This window comes from Pomacea canaliculata, linkage group LG13, assembly GCF_003073045.1.
Source record: "Pomacea canaliculata isolate SZHN2017 linkage group LG13, ASM307304v1, whole genome shotgun sequence".
NCBI classification, from domain to species: Eukaryota; Metazoa; Mollusca; class Gastropoda; order Architaenioglossa; family Ampullariidae; genus Pomacea; species Pomacea canaliculata.
In genome coordinates, this window is record NC_037602.1 from 20,874,362 (window position 1) to 20,893,353 (window position 18,992).

The 18,992-nt window shown below is 37.6% G+C and overlaps 1 protein-coding gene across 2 annotated transcripts in view; it reads left to right on the forward strand.

The window, feature by feature from the left end:
• Window positions 1-206: 206 nt before the first annotated feature.
• LOC112553654 (unconventional myosin-Ie-like) overlaps window positions 207-18,992 on the forward strand; it is a 29,625-nt gene continuing 10,839 nt past the window's right edge. The window contains exons 1-25 of one of the 2 annotated variants that reach the window (XM_025221009.1): window positions 207-470; window positions 2,666-2,791; window positions 5,979-6,068; window positions 6,633-6,727; window positions 7,024-7,111; window positions 7,500-7,589; window positions 7,935-8,012; window positions 8,286-8,370; window positions 8,706-8,809; window positions 9,098-9,230; window positions 10,347-10,543; window positions 10,675-10,842; window positions 11,611-11,781; window positions 12,122-12,202; window positions 12,680-12,765; window positions 13,285-13,366; window positions 13,703-13,809; window positions 13,979-14,077; window positions 14,701-14,845; window positions 15,425-15,539; window positions 15,747-15,916; window positions 16,156-16,215; window positions 16,744-16,829; window positions 16,957-17,106; window positions 17,404-17,552. In XM_025221009.1, the coding sequence (XP_025076794.1) occupies window positions 468-470; window positions 2,666-2,791; window positions 5,979-6,068; window positions 6,633-6,727; window positions 7,024-7,111; window positions 7,500-7,589; window positions 7,935-8,012; window positions 8,286-8,370; window positions 8,706-8,809; window positions 9,098-9,230; window positions 10,347-10,543; window positions 10,675-10,842; window positions 11,611-11,781; window positions 12,122-12,202; window positions 12,680-12,765; window positions 13,285-13,366; window positions 13,703-13,809; window positions 13,979-14,077; window positions 14,701-14,845; window positions 15,425-15,539; window positions 15,747-15,916; window positions 16,156-16,215; window positions 16,744-16,829; window positions 16,957-17,106; window positions 17,404-17,552 (2,758 nt within the window). In that variant the 5' untranslated portion in view covers window positions 207-467. The remainder of the gene's footprint in view (window positions 471-2,665; window positions 2,792-5,978; window positions 6,069-6,632; window positions 6,728-7,023; window positions 7,112-7,499; window positions 7,590-7,934; window positions 8,013-8,285; window positions 8,371-8,705; window positions 8,810-9,097; window positions 9,231-10,346; window positions 10,544-10,674; window positions 10,843-11,610; window positions 11,782-12,121; window positions 12,203-12,679; window positions 12,766-13,284; window positions 13,367-13,702; window positions 13,810-13,978; window positions 14,078-14,700; window positions 14,846-15,424; window positions 15,540-15,746; window positions 15,917-16,155; window positions 16,216-16,743; window positions 16,830-16,956; window positions 17,107-17,403; window positions 17,553-18,992) is intronic. The other variant, XM_025221010.1, reaches the window with a different exon arrangement.

Sequence of the window (18,992 nt, forward strand, 5' to 3'; positions counted from 1 at the left end):
CAAAATTTGTTAGCTTAGAGGAAGAACTATAATGCATAATTAGTATTCCTAGCAGCACGTACCTAAATAGAAACAAAATTTAGTCAGTTTGTTCAGCGTAGACGAGTTATAATTGATGTCTGGATGTCACACCTTGACGAGCGGTGGAGCCCCTTACCATATATGGTACATATTTTCAATGACGTCATGTCCGTAGTTCGCATGTCAGGGAAATGAAAGTTCCGGAAGTTGAAGTACCGGAAAAAAACTTCCCTTTCTGTGATCGTGAAGACTCTATAATCAGACGATATCATTAGGAGACATTCCAATAGACTGAAACCATGTTCATCTTAACTTGTGTACGTCTGCGAATATTTTGAGAGGCTGGAGAGAAGGCGTCGGTCGCGCAAGTGCGCGTTCATCTACGTGTGTGCTCGAGATACGAGTGACTTGCCTGAGAGTGGTCAACACGTACAGCCTGACTAATCATGGTAGGGATGAGTTTGCTTCCTTGTTCTCTTCTTTTTATTACAATTGTCCTCTCAAATTTTGTGTAATTTGTATGCTACTTTCTTTCAGTGCTGAGTTTACGTTGCTGTTTTCACTTGATATGAAAATTTCATAACTTTTGTACTGTTGTAGTCGAAACGATACTAGTATGCTAGTTGCTATCGCAATACTGCGAATAATACTGTTGTAAAGTACTAACTTCATGAGCGTAAAAGATGAGGGAAGACAATTTTTAAGCGATAGGTAGTTGCAGAGCTTGACACGTTTAAATTTGTCAGCATTATCGCGTTGTTTTCCACCACACTGCTGCTCCATTTCAGAATTCAGCTGTGGGTTTTCCAAAGTGTATGCTCAAGTGCACGTCTATCCATTCATACATATGTACAAAATATATTACTTATAAAACTCAATCTTTCCAGACAATTTTTAAAGAATAGCAACCACTTTAACATATTAGTAGAGGAATCAATACAATTGCAAATGCTCAAAACTGGCATTCCAGATATGTTTAATTTGCAGTGGTAGATTGAAGAGCAATATTTTAATGGTCAGTTTTTTTTTTTTTTACTTGGCTTGCCAAGATGATGATAATATAGTATAGAATAGATGCATTGCAGTGACTGTAAATATGTGTATAAAAATCATTGTGATCCCATAAGCAAATAGATGTAATGCCATGCCACTGATTTGTATGCTTGTGGTGCAAGTACAGTTTATTTTTGTCTCAGCCATATCATAATTATATGATCCTATTATTAGGATTGTGAACATTTTGAATAGTTTGCATGCGCCCTTTACTGGAGAGTTTTAGAAATAAAACTAAACTAATGGATTAAAAGTAAGCACAAAAGGGATTTAAATAAGAAATTTTCTTGAAAAGCATCTCTACATTAAATATAGAAATAATTAAAGCTTAAAGATGGGCAAATGGTGAGTAATTATGGAAAATTTCTAGCAGTCATGATGGAGTTGCTATCAGATTTGTTTTTTTGTCTGTACAGCAACATGTAGCAATAGCTCTGATACTCCCTCTAGATATGAGGGTGTGTATATGTGCACATATGCATGTCAATGTATGCATGTGTGTGCGTTTGCAGATACAAATCTTTAGGAAGCTTGACCTATGAAACATGTGCAGTGTGTATCGATGTATAGCATAGATACAGACACCTTGAAAGGGCCTGTTGACAATTTACTTCTGCCCTATTCTGTGAAGAGATGATGCTATCATATTTCTTAATTTAAACTGTGCTGCATTCCCTCTTCCTGTGATTGTTCTTTGTACTACAGCTGTAGCACAGGGTGTGAATATTTCATTGTGCATAAGGAAATTTGTATTGTGAGAGATTTTTTTGGAAATTTTAACTGGTTTGAAGTTGTTTTTTTAAGGATGGGGGGGGGGCATATTTTGCACCAACAGATAGTATAAATTTGAAAATATTTTGAAAGTTTGTGCAGTGTGGTTTGTCCCCTTTTCTTCTCCTGAATTCATCTATAGCAAAGCATTAGGATATGTGACACATTGACTACCCTGACTCATATACCATCTGTCCCATAAAACAAAATCTGCAGAGCTGAACTGAAAATGGAGAAGACATGATCTCAGACAGTAGTTTTCTGATATAATTTATCTGATAACCTGTGTAAACTATAAATAAATATTAAAGGAACAGAAGTAGAGAAAATATAAGTTCAAGTAAAATGTGCAATTCCTGGCAGAATAGTTTGTCATGTTGTTGGTGTCAACAGCTTGTGAGGATCATTCCATTATAAAAAAACATCCTAACATTCCTTTGCATTTTACATCAGCCATGACACAGTATAGGAAGTAAATGTCAAAATATGCTGAAGTAATATAATACAAGATTTGTGGCCACATGCTGATCAAAGAAATGTGTGCAGCCATTTAGACTTTTGTGGTAACAACAGAAAGAACTCCATTTTTGAAGTCAGGCTGAGAACAGGCTGTCTCCAAGTGACCAGACACACTTTGTTACTAGAATGCATTCATTGATGATTATTTCCTTATTTCCAGAATTAGCCAGAAAGTGCAGCTGGTTCGAAAATGTTAAAACAATGCAAGCAGCCACAGTTTTTTTGTCATGCTATATGTAATGGCTTGTTTGTACTGAAAGCTGCTGACTTACCAGCTGTGTTTTCTTGTGTTTGGATACAGGCATACCACTGGCAGAGTCACAATGTCAAGACTAGTGGTGTGGATGACATGGTCTTACTGCAGAAACTGTCCAAAGGCGGGATAGTAGAGAACTTGAAAAAAAGATTTATGGATGATTGTATTTATGTATCCTTTTCTCTTTGTACCTGTCTGTGTATGTAAATGTGAGTGACAGACTACTTGTGTGCATTCATGTGTGTGCACATCAGTGTGCCTGTGTTCAAACTTAAATGATCGTGATAAACATATATCCAGGACATCGAAAAGAGGATTAAAATATAGTTTTGTTTTGGAACCAAGAAAATAAACTTGAACTTCCTTGCAGAAATCAAATCTTTTTTATTTGATGTAAGTCAGACCAGTTCTAGTGACAATGCAGTTGTGTTCTCCAATTCCTCCTGGTTGCCCTATGGCTTAGAAGTCAAACTAATCATTGACTACTTGTTAATGAATATGTGCTCATGTTTGCTCTGCATTTTACTATTTTTTTTTTAAGTGTGCGTCAACAGTTCCGTTATGCCGGTGTAGGCAGCGACAAAGGTCCTCCACTTTTGCCTGTCCTGGGCTAGACTCCCCACAGTACCCCAGCTGAGGTTTTGGGTCTTCATGTCTGCCTCAACATGTGCCGTCAACATGGGCCAGATCAATTCATTGATGGCAATAGTTTAAAAATCTTGTGATGCTTTGTGAGTTTGCAATTTAAAATTTCAATAAATAAGGCTGACCCACATCTCACACAGGTTTCACTGTCAGAGAAGATAGGAAATAAGACGGTCTGATGAATCAGATATGTCCTTCCTTCAACCGGAAGTAGGGCTTATGGTCTTGCTTGGTGATAGGGCATTATTCTTGTCTTATACATATTTGACCTTTCTTAGACTTCTGTCATGGAATAAAGAAACATTGAGAATACATGAACAGTCCAACCCAAATAAGACAAATTAGCTAATTTAAAATTAAATTTGCTCTCAGATGTTGTACGATCCAAAGAATTTTTAGTGCTAGAATGGCCTTCAGAAGGAATTTTTTTTTTTCAAGATGCTCTGTGTGCCATCTTATATTCAATGTATTCAGTTGTATGTGTTTATGTTTATTAGAGTGGTAAACTCCTGTATTTTTATGACACTACTTTTTAAGTTTTAGTGTCTGGCTAGGTGGTCAATATTAAACTGGAGACCTGCTGTACGTGCTTTTTGTAGCATGCTACCAAGCATGAAATAACAAGAAAATCAGTGCATTGAGAAGTGAAAGTACTATCTCAGTGCCCATAGAAATCTGCAGTAAAGTAGTGGAAGAGTCCTCTAACCTATTGGTAGTAGGGGCAATAAATGTGGAAAGCAGAGTCCAACCATCGCTTTCCACTACCTGTACCTCCCCTGATAAATCGGCTGCCCATTTCTGGTGGGCAGCAGCTGCTGGATAGGCAGGGGCAGTTTTCAGCCACAGGTCTTGAGAGCAGGCCTTAGATCAGTGACCTGCTCCACAGTTGAGATCTTTAACCACCAGGCTACTTAACCTCCTCCCCATTTTTGTTTAAATTAATGGAATCTGTATGCTATGGATTAGCGAAGTTGTTTTCAGATGACAGAGTATACTGAAGTTCATATGAAAAAAAAATTGCTTTGAGATGCTTTGTGTGCAACATAGTGATCATTCCTAGATCTAGGTCAAAAGCTGCTTTTTTTTTTTGTTAAGTAAAGGGACATGAGGAATAAACTATATTAATACTATTAAGGTTAGACCAAGTCCAGTAGCCCAGGGCTTCTGCTTACGCAAAAAATTGCGCACAGTATGCATTAAAAGTTCAGAGGACCCCTTCAATTTTTGTCAATGGGGTCCCCTCCAAAGTGGTGCGAAGAACAGGGACCCCTTAAAAATCTGAAGAAGGGGTCCCTGGGACCCCAAAGAATTTAGCCGTAGCAGAAGCCCTGCAGTAGCCATTTAGATATAAGCTGGGATATAAGCCAAGCCTTCCCTGACAAATAGCAGACCAACTGGCAAGGAATCAAGCAGGAGGATGCAAGGTAACAGATGGCTTTATTTCCTCCGCTGAAATACTCAGTGTCCAGTGATAGATTTCTCATGCAACAAAGAGTCGCATCATAAGCTCTAGTCGGGTGGGACTCTTGACAAAAAAATCATGACTGTGCTCCCAGGACAGGACAAAAAGACCGGGGAGGGGCACAATGCCTGCAGGAAACAGGAGACTAAATCCGGAAGGACCAGACCATTATGTGCCTTCTAGCTAACTAATCAACAGTAATGGACTCTCAACCAATCAAGCCCTTCATGAACATACAGGATGCCACCACTTTACAATGCTTGTCCTAAAATCCAGAGCCCATATTATATGCAAATGTGATGGGACTCTACTGCTTTAAAAGGCATCTTAGGTCCTTCTGTTAGGCATTGACACAGCAAAAGTTTTAAATCAAACATTAAAATAATTTAGAGTTTTTGCAGGAATGAAAAGTGGTTTTCTTTATGTTTCTTGTAGTTGTTTAATTGTATGTTAGCATTCATATAAACTGTTTCATATTCCTTTACATGTTTTTCTGTGGTTTAGCAGTTAATTACTTTTTAAAAAAATATTTAATAAAAATGAAAATTCCTAGTGAGTTTTTTGATAACTGACATGATGTCAGACTGATAAAACATTAAAACAGCTGTCTACTTTTAAGTAGATCTCATAAACACAATCCTTATTATTGTCAGGGCACTGGTCCAACAGTTCACTCAATCCTATAACCAGCTTCTACCAAACCATGACATGGCTTGTAAGATATTTTTAGGGCAGAATTCATTGATCTAAATTTTGGAGTTCCATGCTTCAAAACAACCAGAGAAACTAGTAAAAAGGCAAGCATGGAGTTCTTGCATCTACTCAGCATTGTATAAGGATATATTAGTAGGGCACAAGCACTGTGTCTGTGGATATTACCTGTTCATAGGGTTAGTCTTCAGCAGGCTTTACCACTTACTCTCATTTTCCTTCCTTACACTAGTTCCCTTCTTCCATCACAGAGTGCAATGTAGACACTTTTTCCTACCTGTAGCTCATAAGATTCAGAACTAGACAAGTCTTCTGGTCAAATGTGTAGTAAAAAAAAAATTCGGGCAACTAGTTTTATTCTTTTGTGGTAGACATTTGTTTGATAGACGTTTTTGTAAGTATTTTCTTGTACATATTATGACTATGCTAGCCCACATCTGTCTTTCTTGTTCTCAAGCAACAAGCAATTAAATAAAAATTAAGATTGTGTTCACATGTATCCTTAATTTTACATTTGTATTAACCTTAACAGTGCTTCAGACATATATAGGTCCTGTGCTGGTTTCTGTCAACCCTTTCAAGCAGCTGAACATCTACACAAACCGTGAGATTGAAATCTATCAGGGAGCGGTGGGTTTTGTTATTGTTTCAGTAGTTCTGGAAAAATTATGGGTACGCATGTGTGCACGTGCATGGGTTGTATTGGAGGTGTTGGTGCACATGTAAATCCATATATTACTGATGATGATGAGAATTTCATTAATGAAGATGGATGATGACAAAACCAAAATATTTCTAACACCATTCAGCTGTAAACATGAATGTGTCCCATCTTCCATCCATTCTCTGGTGTGAGCATCTGGTTTCCCAAGACAGTAAGAAATCTTTGTGTGACTTGATGATCCTTAAGTCCCTTCTTCAGCAGATTAGGCATAGCAGATTTTTCTGTTTTTAGCAGTTGCTTCCACTAAAAAGCTCATGTCTGGATTTGTAGACATAGGAACTTCCACCATTTAAAAAAAATGGATAAGTGTGAAGTGCTACAAACAGCATGTGTTACACCCACAGCATTTTCTTGTTGGTGCAGATATATATATATATGATATTTCTGCATGTGGACTTCACTATGTTTTCATGTGTATGTTTTTTGCTTCTTGGTTATGCCCATCGTCTTTTGTGTGGCTGTCATTCCAGGCCCAGTATGAAAATCCTCCTCATGTATATGCACTAGCAGACAACATGTACCGAAACATGCTCATTGACATGGAGAACCAATGTGTCATCATCAGGTAGAAAGCTTTCCTGTTAGGGTTTTGTTCCAGTTTAAATAAGACAAAGTTATCAATCACAGATTTGTATTTACTTGCAGCTTTGTTCTAAATACCAGTATAATGCTTTCCGGTTTTCATAATAACAGTGTCTTAGTACCTGTATACCTCAAAGGGCTTGGTGCTACAGTGCATGATAATCACTGTATGTCTGTGTGTGTGTGTCAAGGGCTGTTTTTGAACTGAATATGATTTCCCCCTTGTCTCCCAGGTCTTTCTCTGTTGTTCATAAGGTGACAGATGTTTTACGGTTTCAGTGGTGAGAGTGGAGCAGGCAAAACAGTTGCAGCCAAATACATTATGGGATACATAGCTCGGGTGTCTGGGGGTGGACCGATGGTGCAGGTAAGACACTGGTTCAAACTTCTTCTCTGTTTTGCTCTGGCTGTTAGTGATGCTTTAGCTGTTGTTTACAAATATATACACCTCTTTTTTAATGAATCCTTGTTAAAGAAAAAAATGCCATGAAAGAATCATAAAGTTCCTTTATATGTAAACATGCATAAGTTATTCATGAATTATATATAAACATTCATGGTTGCTATATAACATTCATGGTTGTTATATAACATCCATGGATGTCATTATATATATATATAAAACATATTCTTGAATGTTATATATATTGCAGGGGAATTTCAGGTTGCTTAAAGTTTAAGGGTGAGAAAATTATGGTTAAAAAAACAGGGATGGCAAAGAGACTTGCTGGTCATGGATGCATGCTATGTTTCAGAGAGTGAAAGACATCATTCTAGAGTCTAATCCACTTCTTGAGGCATTTGGTAATGCCAAGACTGTCCGCAACAACAACTCGAGTCGCTTTGTAAGCTAGAGTTATACTCCAGTTAGAGTTGGCTTTTTCAGTTTGATTCTTTTTATGCGTAAGGTTATGGCACCTAGTCCTCAGAGGTATATGCCTAATAGTCTAGTAGTGTTTTACATGAAAGCTCCAATTAGTATTTTGTAATTTATTTTTCAAATATTTAACTTCAGCAACAAAGTGTTTATTAGCATGTTCTTTGATATTGATGAGATGAGCAAAATATGACTTTATATTTGGAAAAAATATGAACAAGGTTTACTCTCATTTGGATGGATGTGTGTATGTGTTTTGTGTGTTTTATGCACACATGCATGTGTGTGTGTTCACATTCACATCTTTTTTTAGGGCAAGTATGTAGAAATTCAGTTCAGCAGAGGTGGTGAACCTGAAGGGGGCAGCATATCGAATTTTCTGCTAGAAAAGGTATTGTTGTTTGTGTCATGTGTCTTGCATATTTTGTCCAGACTTCACTTCTTTGCCAGCTTGAAACCGCATCTTTTAAGAATATTTTGATAGACCGTTTACATGGTACACTTTTATTATTATTAAATCTTTCAGCTGAGTATTATAACAAAGTTAAATATGTGAGGTTGGTTAGTTTTTTCCCCATTATTTTAACAGCCAGTACAGCATGATAAAATTGTATGTATGTGTGTGGATGAGTATTGTTATGGGTGTGGATATGATCTGTTGCAGTCACGAATTGTCAGTCAAAATCCTAATGAACGCTCATTTCACATTTTCTATCAACTGTGTGCTGGGGCAACAAAGGAAATGAAAGGTATATCCTAGCTGTATGCGACCATCAGCAGCTTTCTGCTGCTTACATTTCTTTTTAACAGAACTATTTGGTGGTAACTTAACAGGAGTAGTCGCATTTTAGCAAAGCAGTTCTAGTAAACTTTAATGTATGAACAGACATCAGAAAAAATGTGAATGAATGTTTTGGGGTGTGCATGTGTTTGTGTTGTTTTTTTTTGTTTTTTTGAGGGGTGGGGGATAAGAGGGAGGTACACTGGAGAAAAAGAAATCATAAATTCCTTTTCACAATATATGAGGGATTCATATGCTAGTGGTTTGATCCTTTGATACACTTAGTTTGGAATTTGTGGTCAGAGAACCTTGGTGTGACCAGTCCGGACTACTACTACTATCTCAATCAGAGTGGCACATTCCTTGTGGATGGCACAGATGATAATGCTGAGTTTCAAGACACCCTAGTGAGTGCTTCATTAAGCTAAAGGAGTCAAGGCATGTTTTATCAAGATGTAGCTGCAAATTTCATTTATTTAGCACTTGCCTGATGTTACAAAGTTCTGAGGCTCCACGGTTTTATTTTTCAGATATTTTACCTTATTCCTATATTTTTTACTTTTTACATATTGTTTACATTGAATTTATAAGGTGTTATATGCGGCATTCTTATTTTTTTTAAACTACAAAGGGACATGACTATAAGATATTTCTTGTTCACTCGTCTTTGAGCTAGCTATGAACTGTATTTGCAGCGAGCCATGCAGGTCATAGGCATCAGCCAGGCAACGCAGATGAGCGTTCTTTCACTAGTAGCAGGCATTATGCATTTGGGAAATGTCAGCTTTGAGGAACAAGGGAACTATGCCATGGTTGCAAACGATGAATGTAAGTAATGTAATGTAATGGTTGCAAACGATGAATGTAAGTAATATAATGTAATGGCTGCAAACGATGAATGTAAGTTACTAGCTTGGTAATTAGATCTTTTGAAGAAATTAAAGACTACTATATGCTGTTCATTGTCTGGCTTACTGCTGTAAACTTTGAATATTAGCAGACTGCACAATAGTGGCACAATTTTTTTAAGGGCCTAATAATCATTTTTTCAATCTTCCGGTTATGTTTTACTAAATGGTTGATTAAAAAAAATACTTACACCCATAAAGTCAGTGTATCAGTAGTAAATGACTTTGTACTATCCAAGATGTTTTGGATCAAATTAGATTTGCAATAATCACTTTCACCCCAATGCAATATAGCCTTGGTTCGTGTGCGGACTTTTCGCCGACGGACGTTTCGCCGCCGGACGATTCGGAGCCGGACGTTTTGTCGACCGGACGTTTCACCGCTGGACGTTTCGGAGTCGGACGTTTTGCCGACCGGCGTTTCGCCGCCGGACGTTTCGCCGCATTATGTCAGAGAGAGAGAGAGCTTACTTACTTCTCAAAGAATGAAAGTAACTACTAGATTAAACAATAATTCTTTATTTCAAACAAATTTTACACACAGACTTCACAGACAGTTCACTTTGATTGTCACAGATTATGCGCAACAGCTTTGAAAAAAACATTGATACAATGGCGAGAGAAATGTGTGAGCTAACGGTTCACATGAGGAGGGATAGTGAGAGAGTTCACTGATACATGATACAATGGCGAGAGAAATGTGTGAGCTAAGGGGTCACACACTTGACTTCGGCTAAGGTCCCGCGTGAAATGCCGAAATGAAGTGCCCCGCGCCGAAACGTCCGGCGGCGAAACGCCGGTCGGCAAAAGGTCCGACTCCGAAACGTCCGGTGGCGAAACGTCCGGTCGGCAAAACGTCCGGCTCCGAAACGTCCGTCGGCAAAAAGTCCGTGTACCCCTTGGTTGGGGATGTGGTAACAATCAATCAAACCCTGCTAGGACTAAATTATTTACCTGCTCACATTAACGTCTTTTGTGTGTTGGGGGGTTGGTGGGTGCGGGTGTATGTGTGGGTGTGTGTATGTGTTTGTTGCAGTCCTTGCTTTCCCAGCATTCCTTCTTGGCATTGAACAGGACCTACTGCGAGCAAAACTGACAGGCCGAATTATGGATAGCAAATGGGGTGGTAAGACAGAGACAATTGACATGAAGCTGAACAAGGAGCAGGCAGAATTCACTCGAGATGCTCTTGCCAAGGCTCTGTACACTCGGATTTTTGACTACCTTGTTGAGGTAGATCAGCATATTTAAGTATTTACCTTCTTTTTTTCATTTATCATTGTTTACTGGGGCCAGATGAAAGAAGAATGATCAAAGCTTGTTTGAAAGGTTTTGTTATTTGAAATTGTTATCTCTGCCTGCAGGCAGTCAATATTGCCATGAGGAAGGTTGGACTGGAAATAAACATTGGCATCTTGGATATCTATGGTTTTGAGATCTTCAAGAAGAATGGCTTTGAACAGTTTTGCATTAACTATGTCAATGAGAAACTGCAGCAAATTTTCATTGAGCTTACACTGAAAGCTGAACAGGTGAGTTGTTAAGTTGGTGAGAACATTTTTGGAGAAATGAAAATGGATTGAACTGAGTGTGGAGATCATTTATACACTCCTGCTCTTGATAATTTTGGTTTGTAAGCACAGCAAACTGTTGATAGATCTTTATTAGATGCATGCAGGTTGTGAATGTTTTACTGCAAATTGAAAAATTGATTGATCTTGAGCTTTCATTAAGATGCCGTAACAGCAATTGCACCTGTACAGTTTGGAATTTCTTACTCAACAAGCTCAAGTAAATGTGGTTTTGTAACTGCATGTTTGACCGAACCCTAACCCTGTAAAGAGTTAAGTTGTATCCTTCAGATCCCCTGAGCATGACTTGTATGAAGACCAGGCCAAAACTTTTAAAGCATATCAAAGAGGCATACAATGGTGTAGAAGAAAGAGCAGGATAGCACACACATTGTCTTAAAATTGTAGCTTACAATTACAGTCTAAATGAATGAAGGGCTTAGTTAAAAGAATCTGGACAAAACTTAGCTTATGCCTAGAGTTTAAAAGAATAAGGTGGCAACTTGTAAGAGTCTGGATCAAGACAGTTTGTGTCTAATCTTTAAAAAAGGTGTAACTGTTTGAAATAGTTTAGATCAGTTAGCTAAAGCAAGAGGATATTTCAATAATTTGATGTTTTCTTGAAAAGTCCAGACAACAGTAAAAGTATTGAGAAAAATGTTTTGTTTCTTGCTTGTATCAGGTGCCAAAGGTTGTAAAGCTAATGCACAAGTTTATGACATGTTACAGGAAGAGTACGTGCAAGAGGGCATAAAATGGACACCTATTGATTTCTTCAACAACAAAATAGTGTGTGAGCTTATTGAAAACAAAAATCCACCTGGAATTATGTGCATCCTTGACGACATTTGTGCAACAATGCATGCAGTGTCAGAAGGCGCAGATGAAAAGTTGCTGGCTGTGAGTTACTCCTTTGGTAACTCTGCATGGTCTTACTGTGTGCTGCATGAGCTGTCTGTTGTCTTGGTTTTCAGTACTTAAAGTGGTCTGTGATGTGTTGATTACTAGTGTGTACATCTGTGTCTTTTCCTCTTAACCTTACGTGTTCTGGTAAAAAATCCCATCATCATCACTGCCTGCCACCTTTCTTTTCTTATGACCAGGGTGTTTTCACTCCATATAAATAATACACATTTCCAAGAGTTTTTTATTTTATTTTAAAAACTTGTGAAAATGCAACCACTCAAAGTTGCCTCAGGCATAAGTACTGTTTTTGAAAATTAAAAGTCTTTGTTTCCAGAAACTGACAGGACATGTAGGCACACACAAACATTTCCAGGGAACAAACATTGGCTTTGTTATCCACCATTATGCTGGGCAGGTAAGCGTCGAGTGTGTCCCTGTACTCTAGACATTACTGTGCTATCATTTTTAGGCTTGTCAGGCAGACAACAACAAAATTGTTAAGTTGTTTAGTATAGTATCACTCTTGGATGCAGATGTGCTGGCCATGCATGTAATAATTACCTGATTGGATGCAGGTGTGCTAGCCATGCATGTAATAATTACTTGATTGGATGCAGGTGTGCTACCCTTAAATGTAATAATTACCTGGTTGGATGCAGGTGTGCTGGCCATGCATGCAATAATTACCTGATTGGAAAAGAATGAAAGGAGGAAAATCAGACTTGTGGTCTGGTGAACTGAAAAAAAAAATTTGACAGAAGACAAAATAATTTGCAGTTTCTTCTAATTCGTCTTCATTTGTAACTCCTTCTGCTATTAATAGAGCAGAAATATTGTCCAATATGATGGGAGTGAACTGCTGGGCTTAAACATCATACATGTGTCATGACAGGTGACATATGATGCTGAAGGGTTTTGCGAGCGAAACAGAGATGTACTTTTTGTTGACCTTATACAGCTCATGCAGTCTAGTTCAGTGTAAGTAGAGTTGAACCCTGATTTCTGCTGTTTCATTTTCTTCTTACTATGCCCTTTATGCATTGTATCCCAAAGCTAAGTCGCTGTCTGCTTGTTTTGTTACACATGGCAACAGTTACCTTGTGAACTGCACATTATTGTAAACAGTATCTTGTTTCTGTTGTGGTGAATGTATGTTTGTGTTGTCATTTAATGTGTTAGCAAGCTTTCATTGCAAGGAGTGAAATGGCCATAAGATCAAGCCAGCATGGATATCACCATGCCCTTTCTTGAGCACTTTCTACCTGATGGGTATAATGCTTGTGCAGTTGAGTTCACTCTTGCTGCTTCTTTTGCAGTATCTTGCAATCTGTCAGTATGGAAGAAATGTAGAAATGTGCTAAGCTTATTTGTGATATTCCTGTGTCTTGTTAATACTGTAATGTTATTTGACAGGTTATAACTCATTGTTAGATATCTTTATTTCTAAATTTATGCCTAGAAGCAAGTACATCACAACCCTTTATATTTCCTTGACAGCTCCTTTATTGTCAGCCTGTTTCCAGAAGATGTTAGTAGCTTAACTCGTGGGCGTCCAACTACCGCTGGAAGTAAGATCAAGGTAAAACAAGGCTTCTACTTGTCTAGCAGAGCACATTTGAAATTTTACATTCTTCATTTTGTATATTTTGTGGCATTTTTAAATACAATATGCAGTAGATTAACTTAGTCTGTTTGTAGCACTTCCATTCTAGTGACAGTCTTAACAGCTCCAGAATTCAGTAAGGGAACTTCCTATTAAGAGGTAATATATGTTAACTCAGGATTTACACAAAATGTTATAGAAAAGAGTAACATAAGCTCTGGTCATTTCTTTCACATCTGTCAGAGTTTTGCATTTGTTTGGTTTTTAATATTTCTTCTCCAGCACATTTTTGTTGTTTGACTGTTATTTCAGTCACAAGCAAACCAGCTGGTGGAAACCCTAATGAAGTGCACTCCCCATTACATCAGGTGCATCAAGCCAAACGAGACCAAAAAGGCTAGAGACTGGGAGGACAGCAGGTTGATATTGTTTATCTCCTCTTTAAACGGATTTACTCGTTTTCATTTCCAGACAAGCTAAAAGCATTGTTTGGTCTCTCTGCCTTTGTGTATATTCTGTTTCTAAAGATTTCTAATGATCTGTAAAAGTATTGCTAATGTATAACCATCTGCCGACTCCTGGATACAGGGTGGAGCACCAAGTGGAGTACCTGGGTTTGCCTGAGAACATCCGTGTCAGAAGAGCTGGTTTTGCATTTAGGAGGGAGTTTGCAAAATTCATAAAAAGGTACTAATTGTTCTTTTAGTCGTCAGGTTAGAAAATGCCATTTCTAATTGTCATTTCTACATGAGGTTCACTGTCCTTCCTTCTCAAAGTGGCAATGTAGGCGTTCTCTTTTTTTGTGGTCAAGTGTTTAATAGTTAAAATAGTTGAATAGTCCCTAGATACAGAATTATTCAAGGGAAAGGGACTTGGTCTTTATGGAGGGGAGGGGGGCATTGGTGTTTTACACCGTGCCAGCAACTATGGCTATATCAAGGCAAGGCAGCCAGGCCTGTAGACAGATGCCACGTGCAGAGAAAGAACAGCGCGCCCGAGACGAGAGCTGAACCCAGGACAGCCAACCTTCACTGTATTGGTGACAGGCGCTAACTGTTGCGCCACTGGACCGGCCTTTATGGACGGGAACTCTCTTTTGTTGGAAGAGGAGGATGCTATGATAGTCCTGTAGTTGTCATCCTCATCTGCCTAGGGCCCCGCGATGGAAGTGTAGTCAGCCGACATGGACGCGCTTGGAGACAGAAGGCTGCTCGGAGAACTTGTTGGCAAACTCTTCAAATTTTGCACTCAAGCTTAGTTAATGTACCAATGTTTAAAAAATTAAATCTATGTTTGTACATTTTTGTCAGGTATGCTATCTTAACCCCAGAGACGTACCCTTCATGGCGGGGAGACCCTAGGCAAGGTGTGACACACCTTTTGAAGACGGTCAACATGGACCCTGACCAATACCAGTTGGGCAGGACCAAAGTTTTCATCAAAAACCCAGAGTCTGTAAGATTCTTTTGTATTTCAGTATGATATGAAATTTTTCTTTAGGAATGTCATAATATGAATTGATATGAATCTATATCTAGAATATAGCGTTTGTCCCATATGTTACATAAAATACCTATCTTTTTATTCAACTAATGCATTTGTCCATCTTTTGTTACATGATTACTTCAAATTAAAGTGAATTATTTTGTTCCTCCCTCAGACTCTCAGTGGGGCAAAAGTCATCTATTTTTAACATTTATTTGTACCAAAAATTTTAAACAGTGAAAGCATGAAGAGTTTTACAAAATGCTAACATAAAAAGTGCTTTGCATGATACAACCACGTAAGTTTTACATAATACAAAAACTAGCAGTTTAACCTTGTCTGGGCAAAGATACCTATTTTACTCAGCACTTGCAGTGGAAACTTTCTCGCAATGATCAGAACTCCGAGTGATCAGTTAGCCTACAGTTTGCGTGGTCTGATGGGTGAACACTATGCTTTGTTAGTCACTGGGTTAGCAGTAGAGGGGCTTAACAAGTAACGCTAGAAGTCAGATTACATTGTCATGTGACTTTTTCCTATGTTTTATAGTTGTTTCTTCTTGAGGAGATTAGAGAACGTAAATTTGATAGCTACGCTCGCGTTATTCAGAAAGCTTGGCGACGTCACTTTGCACAGCAACTGTACTTCAAACTTCGTTCTGAAGGTGAGACATCTTTTGGATATTACAGACCTTAAAATAATATTTTATTTTACTTACAGTTCATTTTAGATAGATTTTAAAAAAAATTTTTACTTTCAGAATAGGAATATTCAATTAATGTTTTCCATTTTTGCAATAAGTGTATAGGTTTTGTCAGCTGTAAATGTAAACAGCAGTTATTTATTATGATTTTTGTTTTCTCTCTCACAGCTTCTGACCTTTTGTTCAATAAGAAGGAGAGACGCAGACATAGCTTGAACAGAAACTTTGTTGGTGACTACCTAGGACTTGATGACAATCCAGAGTTGCGGACGCTTGTTGGCAAGCGTGAGCGTATTGAGTTCGCAGCCACTGTAAACAAATTTGATAGAAGATTTAAGGTGAGCAGTATTTGACTGATCTTTTTTCAAAACATCACTATTTTCTGCTGAAGAGGGAGATTAATGTATTTTTTTTCCTAAATATTGATTAAAGTGTGCTGATTTCTGTAAAGAAAAGACTAGCCATCAGGTTTTCTGTCTTTATTTAGAATTTTAACTGCTTTTAGTGCATTTTGATATATTTTTTGTTTTATTTGTTTTGAGGGTTACCATTTAAAACTTATTTCATTCTTTCATAGAGTGTGAAGCGAGACCTGCTTTTGACTGGAAAGTTGTTGTTCCTAATTGGTCTTGAAGTTGTGAGTACCGTTTTGTAAAGTATGTTTGCCAGATATTGTATCTGTAAGAAATCTTTAAGCAGTAGCTTTTTTACTTATGTTCTAATCGGGATTAGAAGACCTGATGAAGCCCTTCACTCTTCTCAAGCATGAAATTGAGCTCTTATCCTGTGATTAGCACTGCAAACTGATGTTCCAAAATATAGTATTTTGAGAATAAATTCTCTTTCTTCAAGACTTACCAGATGACACAAGGTTGAGGCCCTCCTGACCTTCCCGATGTTTGGGTGGAGTATTGGTTAAAAAAAATCTGTTATTTTGGCCTTTATAGCTGTTAAATGGCAGTTGTTTTACCTGACTAGTAGAGTGCTATGCACATCAAGCACTGTTGATGGTTAAAGAGCTAGTGTAACGCTTTATCTCCTATGTTCGTGCCATGTGGTACAGTCAAAGAAGAAATGTGGGTTTTGTTTAAGGCAGAAGAGTAAAATAAAATATGTATTCATCAGACACTGAAATATAAAACATATAATGTGTTGACTTGTTCAGGTCAAGAAAGGACCCAAGAAGGGAAGTAGGGTTCTTGTAGTGAAAAGAGCCATAGAACTGGACAAAATCACAGGCGTTTCACTCAGGTATGCTCTGATCTTTTACTGTGTTCTTTCTTTTTCTGGTATGAGCATTATTGTCATTGTTCTGATGATCCTCATAGAGAGCATTTTCAATACAGTGAATAATATGATTTCTTTTCCAATCTTGCAGCACTTTACAAGATGACTTCTTCATTATCCACATACAGGGAGATTATTGCAGTTTCTTGGAGAGTGTCTTCAAGACAGAGTTCCTCACTGCATTATCTAAACGCTACAAGGAAAAAGTTGGAAAAACTCTTGACATCCGGTTTTTAGACAGGTCAGTTTTCTTTGTTCATATTTTGTGCAAAATCCATAGACACACAGTAACACTACATTATACTTTTCATCTTAGTGCATATTTAAATTAAACATCAATGTTTCATAGTTATGTACATCTTCATCATAATAAAACGTCAGCTTGAGTAATCCTCTTGAGGCTTGTACACAGTGATAATTTATATAATTGTGAAGTTTGCATTTTACATCAAGTAATCTTCTTAAGGCTTGTGCATAGTAATCGTTCATGTAATGTTGAAGTTTGCAGTTTACCATAATCATTCATGTAATGTTGAAGTTTGCAGTTTACAGTCAAGAAAGAAGGGTGGGGTGGTGGTGGAACCAGAGAGGTCAAGTTTGTGCGAGGTCAAGGTGATGTAGCTGTCTTAAAGGCATCATCCAAAACTTTGACAGTCTCTATTGGTCCTGGTCAGCCCAAAGATTCTAGTAAGTCTAAAACTGTGCATTTTATTTCCCTTTAAAAAAATCTTGTTCCTGGAATGTCACATTTTATAGCCTGTTGCTGTATATGGTATGAATTATGTGAAACAGTTTGGATGTTTACTAGTGAGAAGCTTAACTTTTTTCCTGTGATAACGATTTCCTTTAGGGGGTCTGAATTGTTTTTTGAATTGAAAAGAAGCATGACACAAAACAAAAAAGGAATTATTTTTATATGCAGATCATACCTTAAGGCACCAATGCAAAGAATGCCATCAACATTTGGACATATTTTCATATGCAGGTCTTCCCTTAAGGCAGCAAACACAAAGAATATCAACAACTTTCAGACAAAACATCTCTCTCTTTGATCTTAGCTACAAACATCTCTCTCTTTGATCTTAGCTACACTTTTTATTTGCTGTCATAGAGTGTCAAATATAGAATGAATCATGTGACTCACTGGATTAGAATATTTCAATCCCGTGAAGGACATCAGGAAGAGAAAACCCAACACTTAGTAAATTAGGGATTAGTTTCTGAAAAAGCTGGGGATATTTGTAAATCCACTAAAAATCTGTGGGGGTTTAAGGTAAGGGACTTTTTATACCTGTCAATATGATAGGAGGTAACCAGGCATGAAGCTGTTAGACACATGACCTACAGTAGTGTGTTTCATCTCATTTTTTTTTTTTTACAGGATAAATTTTAATAAAAAAACAAAAACTAACAAAATTTTTAATGTATAGCATGACTCCAGTGAAGCTTAAATAGAACTATTAAAACTTGGTGCATTGTTTTTCGTGAAAGACTTTTCCACTGCTGGTCTCCTCTGCATCAAACAGTTTTTCAGGTTTTGGCTCTTCAGGCTGAGCTTTGGCCACTGACACTGTAGGCCAAGTGATGAAAAACCCAAACTCTGAGAGCTTTTGCTTCTTGTTTCTGGCTATGTACTTACTCTCTGACCCAGACTTTTTATTTATATCTTTTTGATGGTCCTTCTTTGTTTTCATAACTGCTGATTATCTGACATTTTTTTAGCATTTTTTTGTTTTGTTTTGTAAGGTAAAAATGGCGAATCATTGTGGATATAAACTATAGTCTTTTTGTATCACAATATGATTGGCCATTTGTCAGATAGATTGAGAGGGAAAAGGTGATAGTGCAGCTGCACAGTGATCTTGCAGGCACATAAAATATATTTCCTTACTAAACTGTTTGCAGAGTCTGAATACGTGTAAGTGACGATATCTCTGAACAACTATTCTTGATATTTTAGGACCAAATGTGTGAGGACAGTGTCCATCTTTATATCCTTTTAAACATTTTTCGTTATGCAATATTTCATCTGAATACACATTTTAGCCCCAACTTTATTTGTTTAAAGTCCTTATTGAGCGACATCCCTTTACCGTGCAACACTATGCTAAGTAAATACTTGCATTT